This window comes from Phoenix dactylifera, chromosome 10 (genome assembly GCF_009389715.1).
Source record: "Phoenix dactylifera cultivar Barhee BC4 chromosome 10, palm_55x_up_171113_PBpolish2nd_filt_p, whole genome shotgun sequence".
Lineage (NCBI taxonomy): Eukaryota > Viridiplantae > Streptophyta > Magnoliopsida > Arecales > Arecaceae > Phoenix > Phoenix dactylifera.
This window is the reverse complement of record NC_052401.1, coordinates 6934095-6953053: the sequence shown is the minus strand read 5'-3', so window position 1 is coordinate 6953053 and position 18959 is coordinate 6934095. Positions and strand designations below refer to the sequence as shown.

General features: G+C 38.5%; 1 protein-coding gene across 6 annotated transcripts in view; it reads left to right on the top strand.

Moving 5' to 3' along the window:
• The first annotated feature begins 10714 nt into the window (after positions 1-10714).
• Positions 10715-18959, top strand: part of LOC103704952 (coilin-like) — a 43515-nt gene continuing 35270 nt past the window's right edge. For 5 of the 6 annotated variants that reach the window (XM_039130929.1, XM_039130928.1, XM_039130927.1 and 2 more), the window contains exons 1-3: positions 10715-11111; positions 14402-14466; positions 17039-17314. In XM_039130929.1, the coding sequence (XP_038986857.1) occupies positions 10920-11111; positions 14402-14466; positions 17039-17314 (533 nt within the window). In that variant the 5' untranslated portion in view covers positions 10715-10919. Of the gene's footprint in view, positions 11112-11276; positions 11390-14401; positions 14467-17038; positions 17315-18959 lie in introns of those variants that run through there. The other variant, XM_039130930.1, reaches the window with a different exon arrangement.

Genomic DNA, 18959 nt, shown 5'->3' with positions numbered 1-18959 from the left:
TGAAACATGGAGAACCATTAGTTTCTTTTACGAAGGGTTGTCCCCACAGTTGAAACAATTTATAGAGACTATGTGCAAGGGTCTATTTCTGGAAAAGCAACCCGATGGGGCATGGGACTATTTAGACTCTCTCGCAGAGACTGCACAATTATGGGATACAGGGGATAGAGTGAATAAACCTTTGCCTAAGCCTACTAGCGTTGGACAGGGGGGCCTTTATAACCTTAGTACTCAGGATGATATTCAGGCTAAAATGGCAGCCCTTACTAGGAAGGTAGAGAAAATTGAACTTAGAAGGATTGAACCCGTCAAGACCTTAGAACATAACAACGAGTGTTGTAGGATTTGTGAGATGCCTGGTCATCTCACCACTGATTGCCCCACAATACCTGCATTCAAGGAAGTCTTGCATGATCAGGCCAATGTTATGAATACATATCAAAAATCTTTTAATAATCCTTTTTCGGGTACTTACAACCCTGGATGGAAGAACCATCCAAATTTCAGGTGGAGGAATGACCAACCTCAACAAGTATATAACCCAACTCCTCCACCACCGCAACCTCATTATGCACACGCACCCCCTCAAAAACCCAGTCTCGAAGAAACTTTGCAATCTTTCATGCAAGGTCAAGCTAAAATCAATGATGACTTAAGAAATCAACTGACAACGCTGACCACTGCTTTAAGTGCTCAAGAGAAAGGTAAGCTACCATCTCAACCACAACCTAATCCTCAAATCTATGGCGGTAGCAATGCATCATCTTCAACTTCGCATAAAGAACAAGCAAAGAGTATAATAACTTTGCGAAGTGGAAAGGTTATTAACCGACCAGTCCCAGAACAAACACAAGTCATACCTGATTCTGACCCTCCCAAGACAAAAGAAAAGGATAATGAAGAAAATGAAGCACCAACATCTACTGAAAAAATTGAATGTCCTTTTCCTGCACCATTTCCACAAAGATTAAAGCTCTTGCAAAAGCTTGAACCAAACTCTGAAATTCTTGAGCTTTTTAAGCAAGTAAAAATCAATGTACCTCTTCTTGATGCAATCAAACAAGTGCCCTCCTATGCAAAATTTTTAAAAGATTTGTGCACTGTCAAGCGTCGTTTAAATGTCAAGAAGAAGGCATTTCTGGCTGAAAATGTGAATGCAATTTTACAGCATAACATTCTTCCTAAATATAAGGATCCAGGTTGCCCAACTATCTCGTGCATCATTGGCAATTTTAGGATTGAGCGAGCATTGCTAGATTTAGGAGCGAGTGTGAACTTGTTGCCATATACGGTATATGAGCAACTCGGTTTGGGTGAGTTAAAGCCAACAACTGTGACCTTACAATTAGCTGACAGGTCAGTGAAGGTCCCTAGAGGGATTATCGAAGATGTGTTGGTCCAAGTAGACAAGTTCTATTTTCCTGTTGACTTTATCGTACTGGACACACATCCTGCTTCCAATTCACCATCTCAGATTCCGGTCATCTTAGGACGTCCATTCCTTGCAACTTCTAATGCATTTATCAATTGTAGGAATGGTGTCATGAAGCTTTCTTTTGGCAATATGACCTTGGAACTGAACGTCTTTAGTATAGGTAAACAACCCAGTGATCATGAAGAAAGTAAAGAAGTTGAATGGGTTGAAACCATTGCGGAAGAATATCTGTTAAAAGAAACATTTACTGAATCGGCCGACAATGGTTTGATAGATTGGTGTTCTGAAGGTACTGCTGATGATATGGTCCCACCTATTTTAGATAACTCGGATGTCATGATGGTCAATGGGTGGAGACCGAGAATAGAGGAATTTGAACAGTTGCCACCTCTAAAAGCAAAGATAGTACCCTCCCATGAACAAACACCTAAGCTCGAGTTGAAACCTTTACCGAAGGAACTCAAGTATGCCTTTCTTGAACCCGAGGACACATTTCCTATAATCATCTCATCTGATCTGGATCATGCCCAAGAAAGAAAATTACTTGGTGTTCTAAAGAATCATAAAGGAGCTTTAGGGTGGTCTATTGCCGACTTGAAGGGGATTAGCCCTTTAATTTGCACGCACCGGATATATTTGGAGGACAATGCCAAAACCACAAGGCAAATGCAACGCAGGTTGAATCCTACGATGAGAGATGTGGTTAAAGCAGAAGTCTTCAAGTTGCTTGACGTGGGTATTATTTACCCAATTTCCGACAGTAAATGGGTAAGTCCTACTCAAGTCGTTCCTAAGAAGTCGGGTCTGATGGTAGTCAAAAATGAGCAGGGTGAACTAGTTCCAACTCGTGTTCCGACGAGTTGGCGCATGTGTGTTGACTACCGAAAATTGAATTTGGTCACTAGGAAAGATCACTTTCCCCTACCCTTCCTAGACCAAGTTTTAGAAAGAGTTGCAGGACACAATTTCTATTGTTTTCTCGATGGCTATTCCGGATACTACCAAATCGAGATTTCACCAGAAGATCAAGAGAAGACTACCTTCACTTGTCCTTTTGGCACATTCGCTTTCCGTCGGATGCCATTCGGGTTGTGTAATGCACCTGCAACATTCCAAAGATGCATGCTCAGTATTTTTGAAGACATGAATGAGAAATTTTTAGAAGTGTTTATGGATGATTTCTCTATTTTTGGCGATTCTTTTGATGATTGTTTGTTACATTTACAAGCTGTCTTAGCTCGGTGTATAGAAAAGAATCTGATACTGAATTGGGAGAAATGCCACTTCATGGTGCCAAAGAAAATTGTCCTAGGACATATTGTTTCATCGAAGGGCATAGAAGTTGTAGAGCTAAGATTGATTTAATCGCTAAGCTACCTGCACCCAAGACGGTTAGAGATGTTAGATTATTTTTGGGTCACGCAGGATTTTATAGGAGGTTCATCAAGAACTTTAGTGTCATAGCTCGACCATTATGTAACCTCCTATCCCTTGATACACCGTTTGATTGGACTGAAACCTGTCATGATGCATTCGAAAAGCTGAAGTCTATGCTTAGCACTGCACCTATCGTGCGACCACCCGATTGGTCATTACCTTTTGAGATCATGTGCGATGCTAGCGACTATGCGATAGGAGCTGTCCTGGGACAACGCAAGGATAATAAGTCATATGTCATTTACTATGCAAGCAAAACTTTAAACGATGCTCAAATGAATTACACCACCACCGAGAAGGAATTGCTTGCAGTAGTATTTGCATTAGACAAATTTCGCTCTTATATCCTTGGTGCTCCTATTGTTATCTTTACGGATCATGCAGCGCTAAAATATTTGCTAGATAAGAAAGAGGCCAAACCACGCTTAATACGATGGATACTTCTACTCCAAGAATTTGACATCACTATCAAAGATAAAAAGGGAGTAGAGAATGTGGTTGCTGACCATCTATCACGGCTAGTTGTTCATGATTTGGTGCCACAGTTGCTCATCAAGGACTCGTTTCCTGAAGAGCAAATGTTTGCACTTTCTACTATGCCATGGTATGCTGATATTGTAAACTTTCTTGTCACGAACCGGATGCCGGAGCATTGGGGATCGAATGATAAGAATAATTTCTTGCGTGAAGTAAGAAGTTATTATTATGATGCCCCCTATTTGTTCAAGTATTGCAATGATCAAATCTTTAGAAGATGCATTCTGGATCATGAGATACAAAGTGTACTCTCTTTTTGTCATGCCAGTGCTTGCGGAGGACACTTTGTATCTAAGAAAACAGCAGCTAAGGTGTTACAATGTGGTTTTTATTGGCCTACACTATTTAAAGATGCCCACGAGTTCTGTAGGACATGTGACCCATGTCAACGTGTTGGAAGTATAACTCGTAGGCAAATGATGCCTCTTCAGCCCATTACTGCTATTGAAATTTTTGACATGTGGGGCATCGATTTTATGGGCCCATTTCCACCGTCTTTTGGATATGAGTATATTTTAGTTGGCGTTGAGTATGTGTCAAAATGGGTAGAAGCTGTTGCCTGTAGAACTAATGATCACAAACCTGTTTTGAAATTTCTTAAAGAAAATATTTTTTCACGGTTTGGGATGCCCAAGGTTATAATTAGTGATGGAGAAAAACATTTTTGTAATAAACCTTTTGAGATCCTGTTACGAAAATACGGTATCACCCATAGAATTGCAACTCCTTATCACCCGCAGACTAGTGGCCAAGTAGAGTTAGCCAATCGGGAGATCAAACGAATTTTAGAGAAAACGGTGAATCCATCACGTAAAGACTGGTCTTTAAAACTTTCTGACGCATTGTGGGCTTACCGTACTGCTTATAAAACTATTCTTGGTATGTACCCGTATCGGCTAGTCTATGGAAAAGCATGTCATCTACCTGTTGAAATAGAGCATAAATCGTATTGGGCCATTAGGAAATTAAACTTTGAATTGTCAGATGCTGGTTTCGCTAGAAAATTACAATTAAGTGAATTGAATGAAATTCGTCGGGATGCGTATGACAATGCTAGATTCTGTAAAGAACGAATGCAAATTAGGCATGATAAATCAATTCTAAGAAAATCTTTTGAACCTGCACAAAAAGTTCTTTGTTATGACTCTCGCTTACATCTGTTTTCTGGAAAGTTAAGATCAAGATGGACAGGTCCTTTCATTGTAAAAACTGTTTTTCCACACGGGGCAGTTGAAATTGAGAATCCACAGGATGGTAAAATTTTTAAGGTAAATGGACATAGACTAAAACCTTTTCTTGAGAATTTTGCAGATGAAGAGGACTCCTTTCCCTTGGAGGAGCCTTCTTATGACTGAGCATGACGGCCAAGGTATGTATATATTAGTTAGAATTAAATTTTTTTTTCTTTTATTTCTAGTTTTCTTCTTATTTTGTAGGTCTTCTTTTCTAAAAATCAACAGCTCAAGGCATTCTTCTTCTCTCTATTATTTTCTCTATTGTCTCTCATATATAATTTTCTTGCATTTTTTTTTACATTGAGGACAATGCAATGTTTAAGTTGGGGGGAGGGAAATATTTTGATCAAAAAAAAAAAAAACAAAAAAAAAACTTGTTTTTGCATTTGATTTATTCTATTACTTTCTTTTCTGAGCAAATGCACATGTATTTTCATATTGAGTTTGTGCAACTATTAAGGCAAGGAACACATGCATAATATGATTGAACAGAGATCTATTATTAGATCCCCACACGTGTACTTAATGACAATAGGAAAGCCTCAGGAGTTCACATTTGTTAACTGCATTATTGTTAGCCTTATCCGTAAAAGAAGTACGAGTATCCTTGTTCGTACCATAAGGTTCATGATTTGGTTTTCACATAAAGATAGAGGTTGAATATCCCGACTAGATTACTTAGGTGCCTTATGATCCGACCTTGGCTGACCTATAGTCACAATGCAGTCACATATATAATAAGAATATCTATATGGTTCAGTCTACCATCTCTTTTCTTGCATATATATATATATATATATAAATAATAATACTTATGATGACAAGTCTGGCCTCGTGGCGTAGTCTGGTTCGAGTAATTAAGTCCGAGAGGTGTTTCACCTAATGTCTTGAGCCAACTGGATCGGGGGTCATTGACTGAAAGCTCGCTACATGGACCTTACTAGAGCCTAATGGGGTTGGATAGCTGTAGTTGTCATGTGTATTGAAAAAAAGAAAAAAAAATAATATATGAAATGAAATAAAAATAAGCATGAATGAGTTGGTTAGGCTGAACCTAGTGACATGTGGTAATGGCTGGTTTGACTCCATTGTATTGGACCTCTGTGTACCCGGGTTGTTTAGTTGAGATTGATAGCTCTTTCTTTACATACGAACCATTCTTGACAAATTTAGACAACATGTGATATTCTGAAAATTTGATGGATCAGGTTCTAATAAATTGTAGAAAACACTTGTGAACTTGAGTAGTGCACCTAAAACTCAGGCGGTGCCCTGTTGTGGTGGAGGTATTAGTACTCTGAGAAAGTCATGCGGTTTGATGCACACTACACTTTTATATTTCCTTGCCTTGACAGTTGCCATGCTTGAAAATATATATCAATTAATTACATGTGTATTAGCTTAAGATTTATTTCATATTTCTATTAGAATCTCATGTCATATCATTCATGATGTTTGTGGGTAGCATCCCTGAAAACCCTCACGAGACAACACTCGTCCACTAGGGTAACCTAGGGGTTTAACGGCTTGTTGCACGTGCTAAGTGCAATCGTGATTCCTACGAAAGTGAGTATTTATCTTAATTTTATGCAATTAGTTCTAATAAAACATCAAAGGATGAACCAACACTTTTTGTACTCTCATATTATTATTTACTCTGAATTGCTAGAGACTAGCAATAAGCTAGTTGGGGGGTGTGATGAGAGCACAAAAGTGCGATCTACACATCACTTAAATTAGTATTATTGCTAACAAATAATGATAGAAGTGTTGTATTAATATTATATTTTTGTGGGGTGCAAGTGATCGGAAATCAAAGTTAAAATGCACATTGGGTTCAAAAAGATGCATCATAGTAGGTGACTAGTCAACCACATGAGGTCAGTCCCAGTTGCAGCCACATCCAGCAGCAGCATGTCCTCCCCATTTCGACTAAGTCCATTTGAAGGAATCCTGTACACATCCGTGCTTCAGCCGAGCCCATATCACAACGTCCATGAGCCTTCTTCCCGTCCAGGTTCATCACCCACGAATCCAAGCAGCCGAGTCCCAGCGTCCGTGCCCCATTCTCACGTGTTCCCGCGATGCAAGCAATTGCAATCCTCCCGTCTTCTCCGCGTGCACCATCCCAGCAAAGTCCAGCCGTCCACGGTTCATCTCCCATGCATCCAAGGCCCTTCTACCAGCTTCCCACGCGTCCGACTGATCCTCCCACGCATCTCACGCGCTCTAGCTTTCGGATTCCACGATCAGATCTCACAATCCCTGAGTTCCGACTTCATCCCACTTCTTCCGCCTCATCCGCGAAGCTCCTGAAGCTCCCACAATCCCACCAGCGCATCTTCCGGATCTCATGCATTGGAGCATCCCACAATGCAAGCGATCGCAATCCAGCTTCTCCCGAGTTCCAGCCGCATCCAACGCCTCCCAGCCATTCGCGAGCGTCTTCCCAACGTCCGCATCCCATCCGTCCACGTCCGAGCGCGTCCGCAATCTCCCGAGATTCATCCTATCCATTCGTTACCACCGCGTGCGAGGAAAAGGGGGACTTGATACCTATCTCGGCTGGCAAACAGAGGGAGCTATATATCCCTCATTCGGCAGGAAAACAGGGGGAGCTCTCATTTGAAAATAAAGAAAAAAACAGAGGAGGAAAGAAACAGGGGAGGCCCTGTTCCGAAAATAAAAAAGAAAAAAAAAGGGGAAAGAGGAACAAGGGAGATTTTTCATGTTGATGGCCGGCTAATCCCTTTGGTCTAGGGTGATGGGAGAACCCTTGACTTGTTACTTTCTTGAAGTAAACTCTGAACTTTGGTTTTAATGGATTTACATCTTTTCATATGTTCTGATTCTCTCATATTTTTTATTAGATAGATTCATCATGTTTTATATTTATTGATGCATGGATTGCTCTGATATTTGATTTGTCGTAGACATAACTGGCACGATGAATGCTTAGACATTGAGTTCATGTATTCAAAAGATATATTTCATGATTGGAACTATTTTATTTATTTGATCCTTGATCGAGAATTACCAAGTTTATTTCTTGAACGCAATATTGTCAAGGGGGATTCCGGATCCCTAACCATTTCTATTTCATTGAATTTTGTTTATTATTCTTTGCATTTAATTTCTGAAAACCAAAACATCATTTTAATCCACAAATTTATTTAACTGAAAATTACATCTAAAAATTACGCTAATAATCTATAGATCGTTCCCTGAGGATTCGACCTCGGACTCCCGAGATTTTACTACTTGTGCGATTCTCCTGCACTTGGGAGAACAATTTTAATTTTGCATCACTTAGCTGCATCAGGAATCTCCTGCAAGTTAACAATATATAGTTGTCAATAATAGTTTATAGGTTAGTATAAAAAATCTTACAAATATTAAACTAGTGGCACGTGTACCTGCAATTTTTTTTCCCACAATGCATCTAGTGCATCTATTGTATTTCTAACATGATCCCATCCAAGCCATGTTTCCTTTCCCACCAATTTCATCCAAATGCTCCAATTTGCTTTCAGGTTATCCCACTTATTTTTAAATTTTTTGTAGTCATATTGATTTCCAGTCTTCTCATTGAATTTTTTAATTATATTGGCCCACCCTACCCTATTGAAATGTGTTCCTGGGCAATTACCAGCTTCATCTTCACCAATACATATATCGATAAACTTCTCGATCAATTTTTCATTCCAAATGGCCTTCCTCTTCTTCTCATCTTGGGTTGATGGACCAGCAAGGGTATGTTGGCTCTTCTTAGACATTTGTTCTTCTTACAATGCAACAACAAAGACATGAAACATTTTGTCAATCATAAGTCATGATTTCATCCATATGAATAAAACACCTTGTAAAGCATATTAGAAAAACAATGAGATATTAGACAAGGCATGCAATAAGAGGCAAAGTTTCTATACATGGTTGGACATTATGTACATCTGGTGGTTCTCTTGTAATTGTTTACCCTTCACCTCTCAGTCCACTGGTTCAAAATTGTCCATTAAACTTCTGATGAATTTATATTATGTGAGTTAATAAAGCTTGTCATATGGAACAAATGCCTAATGAATCAATCATCATTCCTTCGACAAAAGCCTTAGGACATAAAAGGACAAAAGGTCAACTAAATATAGAACATCTCTAAACAAATCATCCTCCTTTGATCTGATCCTCTTTAGAAATGAGCAGCTTTTTGAACCCCAATACAGTTCTTGTCTGACAACCAAAGATTCTGAAACCCCTCTTCTGACTTGTGTAAACAGTAAGATTAATAGCTCTTAAGACTGTGCCCTAAACAACCTATTCTCAGTGCCCTATAACTATAAGCAAGAATTTTAATTATATGAAAAAACATAAGATTCATAATCTACCCCACACTATTCAGCCAATTTATAATAAACAAATCTTTATGAATGCATTGCATGTTTGATGGGTACAATATGACCAACCCAAGCCATGTACATGTTATATAAAACCAGCCAGAACTTTTCTATGTTGGGCTGCTGTATAAAAACCCAAAACATATTACATTGTCAAGTTCCCAATGTTGGCCAAATACGATGTTGGGTACCCAATATCTTCTCGGCAATATTGGAAGCATCAGTAACAATAGTATGCGCCACTAAAATGACAATAAGGTGTAAGATCTTTTAATTAAAACATGCTTCAATATTCATCAAATGTCCATTCTTGGAATCACTAGCAGTGAATTTTGTTGAAGAATGGCAACGTAAGTAGTAATTTGGATCTTTAAATCAAAAGCATAAGCATAAAATATTTTGGCTAATTAAGGATAAAAGGAGTATTCTTACTTCTTAAAACTTCAAAGTGCAATGGAGATTGCAAATTTCTGAGCCACTAGGTGACAGTACCTGATAGAGAATGATCCAATCTTAAGTTAGAAGGCAATAATAATATTACCAAACTCCATTAAAATTTTAAATACAAATCTCTCTCTCTCTGTAACAGAGAGAGGAAAAACTTGGTCCACCCAAGCCAGAGAGAGGAAAAACTTGGTCCACCCGAACCACAGAGGGAAATCTCTCTCTCTGTAACAGAGATTTCTCTCTCTGTTCTCCCTCTCTTTCTCCCTCTGTAGTAGAGAGGGAGAAGATCTCGCCGTCCACCCGAACTTCCTTCTGCAGCAGAGAGAGGATCTCGCGGTCCACCGTGGACCGCGAGATCATTAAGCGTACAGAGAGAGGATCTCTCTCTATAACACAGAGAGATCCTCTCTCTCTGTAACATAGGGAGATCTTGCGGTCACCCGGGGACCGCGAGATCAGTAAGGGGAGGCACCGTGGACCGCGGTGATGCGGTCCACGGTGTCGCGGCTAGAGCATGAACCGAGGATCTCTCTCTGTAACAGAGGATCACGGTCACCCATGGACCGCGAGAGGGGAGGCATCGTGGACCGCGGTGCTGCGGTCCACGGTGTCGCGGCTACAGCCTGGACCGCGGCATTCTTCGTGGTCCACGCTCGAGGAGGACCTCAGTGTGGGCCGCGAGGTCAATGATAAAAAAAAAAATAGATTGATTTTGGAAGGTACGGAGAAAGATTAAAATTTTTTTCTTTTAAAATGTGGTTCAAGAGATGCATACAAAAATTGAAAAGAAAAATACCTTTTCTTACGAAAGGGAGTCTAACGGCTAGGGTTCTTGGCTCCAGCAGATTTTTAGATTTATAAAGGGACAAACTATGTAATTATTATATTTTAATATGGGTATTTTTGTCAAAAATACAGCTTTCCGAAAAAGCTGAAAACAGCATTTTTGGAAAGCTCCAAATTGGAGCTTCTTCCCAAAAACTGTTTTTAGCTTCCCACAAAAGATGAAACAGCTTTTCGAAAAATTTACCTAACACAGTTTTTTATCTAAAAGTATTTTCTGGCCCTCCAAAAGCGCCTCCAAGTATATCTAGTGATCAGTGTCTCGCTTTTTATAAGTAGAGACCGGATATACAACTATTCTCTCAACTAGCTGGCAAACGGTTGCTCATATTAGTAAGTGTATCCCTGTCTACCGCCGCATGAGCTTTATAAGATGCTCCGAAGCATTCGTTCTACAAAACTGTTCTCTAAGAGGACTTGAAATTTGGCGTTCCGCCCGAGGCTTGCCCCAAACCCCGTAGAATGCTAAAACCCCCGCGGTTTTAACCGCGAGCCGAGACTATTGCGCTTGCCTACAGAGGGACTTCGCCACCGCTGTCCCCTCTCCTCTCCCATCTCCTCTCGTTCCATCCCTTTCCTCTCCTCCCTCTCGCCATGGCAGAGCCGGTGAGGCTTCGCCTAGAGTTCGAGGACCGCCACCTGCTGACCAAGTCCCACAGGTCGGAGGGGCTGAGGCGCTGCTGGGTACTCCTGAGGTCCGATCTCGCCACCGTCGGCGACCTCGCCGACCACCTCGCCGACTGCTTCGCCCTGCAGAGATCTTGCCCCCATGGCCTTGTCCTCTCTGTGAGTATTTCGGCTCCTCTCTTTTAAACTAGCCATCCCTTGTTTGGAAGTAATGTGGCGTTTTTCGCTCTTCTTTTCCATTGCAGTGGATATAAAATAGTTAGTTTTCCTTGATCATGTTCTAATGCTGTAATTTTAGATTTATCTGAAGCTATTGGGGCCGGGGAACTGCTTTCATGGGTCTGTAGAGAAAAGTTGCTGATTTTGATGTGCATGCAGCGAGATAAATAAGAAAAGTCACTTTCTTGGACGCTGTAATTTTTCCCTCTTTTCATAATGTACGTTCTCTGCAATAGCTGATGCCCCAGATTTTTATGATTTTAATATTAAGCTACATTTGTCTCAGGCTACTCTTAATATATTATTTCCTAAAAAGGGAGTCTGCCTTCTAATTATAAGAGGCATAGATGAGTAGGACGAAGAAAAAGATGCTCTAAGAATGATCAGTTGGGACCTGGTTGCCTACTTAGGAGAAAATTAATAATTGGTGGAAAATGTAGCTGTTGAGTATGGAGGCGGCCTAAGAGTTCAGTTTTTTAGATCAAGGTTTATCGTTTCGGTACCGAATCCCATACTAGTGCCACAAGCATTATGTCAATATGGTACAGTATGGAGTATTTTCAGCATACCGAGTGTCAATAGACCTTCCATACTAGGTATTGGTACCGAATCTGTATAGTGTAGTATGCCCCGTACCACTTACTTCGAACTGGTACGACGAGCCATGTTCTAGATATTTTGGCCCAGCCTGAGGATTTCTCCAATTTCTTTATTTAAACTATTTTGCATCATGGGCTGTGATCAATAAACTTATGCAGAATTAAAAATTGGATGATAGAGTAAGAATGAGAAACATTCATAAAAACATTGTTTAAAAATAAATTTAAATGTAAACATTATGTATATCTTTGGGTATATTATGGATAGCTGGAAGCAAGGAAAATATTTCAGAACTTTCAAGATATTAAGAGGCTGTTGGATGACACTCAACAATTAGTTTGAGAGGATAGTGTTATTAGATGGTTTGAGAGCAAATGAGAGGAACAAAGAGTTTAGAGGAGCGTATTAGTTCTGGTGAAGAGGGAGGAGATTTTTTCATTTTCAAAATTGTGGACTTAGATGAACATAAAATACAGAATTTATTTTACTGGACATGTGAAAAGGTAGGTGGTATCCAATTGCATTAGAAAAATTGATAGAGACCTGACAGAAATTTGTGAAGGAACTGTTATTTTCTTATTGAGCATTGCCCCTCGAGTGAAGGTTGAATATAACGGCCTAGCATTTTGAATCTTGTAAAGCGGGGGATGATGAGGCTTGGTAGTTGGCGATGGATTTCAAGGAGAAGGTTGAAAATGTGGGAAACACTCCTACTCAAAACCGAGCTCCTTTTGCTCTAACAATGGTATTCAGAATCAACTAAAAAGATATTTGTCGAAGGTTTTCAGGACATATCATAATACTGGTGTCTTGGTTGCTCATTGTGTCCTCTATCGTCATTATGCTCAGGTGGGAAGTACATAAATATCAAGAATTTTAATTAATGAACTAGCTAAAAGAGGCATAGAAGATTAAATTAAGAACTTTAACTCTTTGTTTCCAAGAGTAGTTATAATCTCTTATCTATCACAAAATGTGCCTTTATTAGTCTCCCTCTCCCCACGATCAACATACCCATGGGTGGCCAGATAGAATTATGTGGTTTGTTTGGTGAAGTTTAGAGACCCATATGTAGATATACATGATCAAAGGGTTTGCACATATTATGGACTGAGAGGTTAGGTAGGCCTACTGTTCTGATACTTTTCAGGTTGCCATCAGGAGCTGTGCTTCAAAGATTATTTATGAGAAACTAATAGATCATTAGATTATTGATGATTTCTTTAGTATGGTTGCACTTGAGGCACCAAATTCAGATTATTTTTTTTTCAAACTTCAAAAATGTAGTTGTTCAGTGTAAATTGGGTATACTAATCATAACATTTTGGTTTTACCAAAGTGAAAGAAACTTGTAAAATCTATAAAGAAATTATAACCACTAGCATGGTTGAGAATTGCACAGCTAGTTCGTGCAATCATACATAATTTGTGATGTTTGAAATAAAGACATCTTAGTAGACATTATGCTATATGAGGATGTCCTACTTTATGCAAATCCATACTTTATGCAAAGTTTACCTGATTCATTTGGAGTTGCGACAAGGAGAAATTTTAGTTAATGCATGCTTTTGAATGATTTGGACTAACACTCAAAAGCAAATGTGATCCAAGGGTCTTTAGAAGAAATTGGGCTTTGAGCTTTCTCGTAGAGGTTCTATTGTTTCATTTGCTGTTCTTACCCTTTCCTCTCTTACATGAAAGTGAAATAAGGGCTTTTTTGGGGTTCAAGGATCACCATGTTCTAACCAAGTTGAGCAAAAAGCTCAAGAGATGCCGATTCCTTTTCGAGCTTGAGCATACTTGCAAAATATTAGCCTTCAAGCGTTTTCCTTTTCCTAAGTGTCTTATCCTCATGAAATAATAATCAGATATTGCAGTGATTTGCTTGACTTAACTACAGTTGTAGTATCAATATATATTAAGGTGCAAAGTCTTCTTCTAAAAGGCCATATGTTATTGACTCAATACTGGACCCCGTACTAGTACCATGCTGGTATAATGTCGGTATGCATGGTACGAAGCATCGGTTCAGCGTACTGAAACTCAGTATGCTTCTTGCACTAAGTCTCGGTTCAGTACTGGTATGGTACGACTTGCCCGATGTGGAGAGATATGTACCAGTACGGTGAACCTTGCTTTTAATCAAATGAAGCTTTCAAATTTGAGAAAGTTGTTGCAAAACTAAGATGGGGAAGGATGGGAAGCTATAGATTGAAATGCATATTTCAAAATAAAGAAGAAAAAAGTTATAGGCATCGTTTTCCTTACCCTCTTTACCAACAATCTTGAAGGCCAAAATGATGATGATAATAGATTTACCATTCTTTAAAAGCAACTATTATCGTTACTAAATAAAAGTGCTCTCTTTTAGAAACTATTTTCTCTCAATCTTGATTTGCCAAGACAAGAATTGGAAAACATCATAAATGCGAATAACTCTTGCCAAACTCTTTAATGAACCATATGTAGGCAAGAAAAGGTCCGGAGAAGTGACTACTGCTATTTATGTGGTCGCATAACATTTTCTTTGAGAATTATTTATTTATTTATTTTTGCAAATATTGTATTAGAGAGAAGAGTTTGTATACAGATAATTATTTATTTTTATCCTTTATTCTATTCTACTGCAGATGGATGAATTTGTTCTGCCTTCATTTGAGTCAACTTGCATTTTCAAAGATAAGGATATCCTCAGGTAAATTTTCTAACTATTTTAAGATAAAATAATCATGATATTTATGATTACTATCATCTCTTATGATAAATCAATGGAGATTTTATACTTAAGTTTGTGGTGGCTTATGATTTAGCAATTGTAAATGAACATTTTAAGGAGAGACGGGCATCTAATTATTTTTTTTGAAGTGAATCAAATTTGCCATGAACAAATTGCTTTTTCTAATGGAGAAGAGAGAGTTCAGCAAGAAAAAAAAAAGGAAAAAAAAGAAAAGAAAGGGAACTGCTAAATGTCTAAAGATAAGGTGATGGAATTCGAAAAAAAAAGAAAATATAGCATCTTTTAGCGGTAAATTATGTAAGGAAATTGAAACTCAAGTACAAAACCAAATCACATGTCAGAGTGGATGAGCAATTGCATTAAGAGAATTGCTTGATGAGTCCTTGGAGAGTCAAAGGATAAAAAATATACATAAAGAAACTTGGTGGTGGAATGATGAGTTACAAGAGGAAAAAAAAAGCAAATATATGCATAAAGAAATGCTGATATATCCAAAATGCTTCATCAATGCACTAAGGAATCTTGAACTTTTTCGTGCATGGGCCCTTTTCCATACATGGACAAGAGGGAAGAAGGGGAAAAAAGGGTGGAGTCACTGAAAATGGGAGATGGCTCATGAACAGGCACATTGGGGGAGTTGGCATTGTCTATTAGAAGAGATTTCCCAATCATCATCAATGCAAATTTAAATTTCTCATCATATGTAGCTCTGATGGTAGTTAATTTGATGCCATTTGGTATCCTTTGTTGCTATCTTTGAGCATCTCTGTCTTGGCACGCACACTTCTACTTCCTTTATTCAGTGATTTGCTACTCTCCTGGACCTTTATGCACCCTCCTTATGATAGTGTTTCCTCAGGTACCTTCTTAGCTAAGCTTGCAGACTTCACACCTCGGTCACAGCTTATACAATGTTGCTCTCAGCTTGATGCTGTCATTCCTTGGTATTAGTTTTACATTGGTTGATCTCATGATTTAAAGTTAGGATGCCAAGACTGAAAAGATTTTTTTTTTTGGTTTGTATAGAGGTAATCAGAAATCAGGGTCTTAGAGTTTTGCTGTGATTGACTCATGAACTTAAATTTTATGTACAGATGAATTGTTTGTGCTGTTCCTTTGTCACGTATTGTTTTCTTTAAATTCCAAGAAATTTATGGAAGTATATTTTTGACATATGTGCTGTTCTACAGCTAAAATCTCATAAACATTATTATTACATCGGTTAAACTGGCATCATCCAATAAAGTGATATATGACACTCAAATGTGTGAAATATTGTTAGCTTTTGAAAGATTATCGTCTTTTTGGCTGTTAGAGCATGAAACTACTGTTAATATTCACTTGAAGGTCACACACAACTCACAAACAATAGAATGAAATCTACAGTGATCTCTTATTTATCTTCTTGACTTGTTTTTATTTCTCTCTCTTTTTTTTGGACCTACTTGATTGTCCCTAGTGCATATTTTGTTTTCAATTATTTTTGACCACAACTACCAAAATTGGAACTGAAGCTATTGAAAACTTTGCTGAATCCGCAATGAATTTGGCTGCAAAAATTGCAGAAGCTGACACCAAGAGTTCAATCCTTGGTTGATCTATGTCTTGTGGTATTATTGCAGTGTCATTCTTCTGTTGAGATATCGGGAGTAGGTTCACCTAGAGTTTAAGGATGTGGTCTGGGATGTTAGAATAACAGAGTTTTGTTGATTTAATACACATGCAGAGGGAGTACAATGCACCCATTGTGAGTTGACATGCTTGTTTGGTTAAGTAGGTAGCATGCCCTAGATTGATGCCAATAATTGATCTTTCTTTAAATCTTATGTTTAACACAAGGAATGCGGAACCATCCCGTACCGGATGGTTCTGCCCGTTCTGAGCCGTACCGGTGGCTTACCCGTACGGTTCCGGCTTTCAAAACGGTTCCCTGCCGGTGCCGGAGAAGAAGAGAAAGAGAGAGCGAGTGGGGGAGGGAGGGAGAAGGAGTAGCGGCGGACGCTGACGGAGGGCCGCGGGGGGCCGGCGAAGGTTGCGGGAGAGCGGTGGAGGCTGAGGCTGCGGCCACGTCCCTTGTTTTTTAATTTCGGAATTTTTAAGTGAAATCGGCAATCGATTTGCCGATTTCGTTAAAAATTTTCAAATTTTTTTCCGCGGCCTCCGCCGTTGCTCCTTCTCCCTTCCTCCCCCACTCACTCTCTCTCTCTTCTCCTTCTTCGGCTCCGGCAGGCTTCCTCTCTCGGTATGGGCCCATCCTATACCGACTCATGTCGTCGGGCAACCGGTATGGTGCCCGGTACTGGCACAGTAGACCTTGGTTTAACATGAAAAGCGTTATCTTTTCTTGCACATAGAATGAATATATAGACGATAGGCAATATTCATAAGTTAGGTCTTTTATTGTAGATTAATTACTATTATTTTATGATTTTTTTTCTCAAGTTGATTTCAATATATACTGACTTATGCACACATAAGCTCAGTTTAATGAGTTGGCAATGCTATACTGTGACATTACTCATTATACCAGGGTGCAAAGGAAGGGTGGTAAACAGACGCAGGTTGTTGAAATACATGATGCATATCGCACTAAAGATTCTGAGAGTATGGACAAGCAACCAAAACTGTCAAATGATAAGCTTCTGACAATTAAAGATTTTCAAGACAGTTCAGGTGGATACAAAAACAAAAATGAGGAGGACTGGTTTGCTCTTGAAGAGAATGCAATCCTTAAGCAAACTCCATCAAGTGAGGGTGCACATTCAAATAAAAAAAGAAAGCAATCAGATAAACCTCAGAGCTCAAAGTACTTTATATGCCTTTGTCTTGATATCTTTTACATTGCTCATTGTTTTTTTTCTCAGAAAGTTTTGTATCGGCGTTGCATATTGTCTCGGTTAAAAGGTTGATTATTAGTTTGTATTGTAGTTTTCTTTTATGTCCATTCAATTCATTCTGTTAATTCGTCAGATTTGAATCTGATTGTAATGGGGATATTATAACGTTTTCTTGGTATATATATTAGCTTATATATTTTGGAAGGACAACCAACCTTTTCTCTTAAAGAAATGATACCAGGGTTAACTTGGATTTGTGCTTTCATCCATAAACATTCTGTAATTCTGATTTTGCTGGGAAATGATTTTCTGTTATGAACGGTTGCAAGAGCAGAACTACAATTTGTCAGTGCTTTAATGGGTGCTAGGATTCACTGACATACTTCAAAATCTTTTAGAACGAACCTCCATGCAAATTGTCGGAGAATACGAAAGTATTATATTCTTCAAAAGCATCTTTATGTTGTCCATTCTTGCATTAGAGCTTTAATTAGAACCCTACTCTTAAAGTCCAATTTATTATGGAATATTCTCTAATTACTTTTGATCTTTTATTCATACTTTCTTGATATTTTATCTTGGCAATGATTGTTCGCTCTCTCTCTCTCTCTCTCTCTCTCTCTCTCTCTCTCTCTCTCTCTCTGCGCACGCGCACATGCGCGCTTGTGCATGGGTGCGTGTTTCTCTCGACTTATTAATTACTAATAACTCATTATTTGTCTGTTCTGAAATTTGTTGAATAATGACCTAGAGTTGATACAGCAGTCTCTTATCTACTAACATTCTAAAGCTGTTGTTTCTGACATTTTTCCAAATTTATTTGAATCATTACTGAATCCACAAACTTATTGTCAAATGAATTCCCATTCTTGACTCAATGACAACGACCAGGACTTGAACATATACAGAATGTAATCTTGAAGCATAAGAAATTAAACTATTATTTCTAAGGGATTAAAAGCATGTTTTAGAAATTAAACTATTACTCTAGATGGAATAGTATGACTATTTATCAACCATTTTAAACCCTCATTGTTTGTGTATCATAAATGGTATGTCTAGTTATAGATTCATGATTTACTCTTTGTGAGAACATTTGCATTTAGATGGTTAAAATCTACAAGAGAAATCATTTATGTACTGATTCTTAACATGATGATTTAAGTAGATGCTGAGATACAATAAACTCTAAATAACTTCCATCATGGTAGATAGAATAAAATGGGATTGCTATATATGTTGCAACTTTTTAGCTCAACAAGATAATAACTTGTTGTTCTATCATCCCGGAATTGACATTTAATGCAAATTCAACAACGAGATATTTTGGAAGGGTTCAAGTGGGTAGTATATATTTATATTTAAATGAAACACAAATTGTAGATCTCATGGATCATGTTTAGGCCCCAAAGTTGGACTGGATCTCAAACAGTGTGGTTTGTTGGTTAGGCAAAACTGGACATGATCTGAGCAAATCCAAAAATGATAGCTCAAAATGCTGACTAAGTTCCAAATGCTCAAAGACATCTCCTGCTGAACCGGATCCCACCAAGTAAATGAATTGGTTCAAGGTCAAGATTCTAGATCTAAATGGATAATAGACTCAAAATTGCA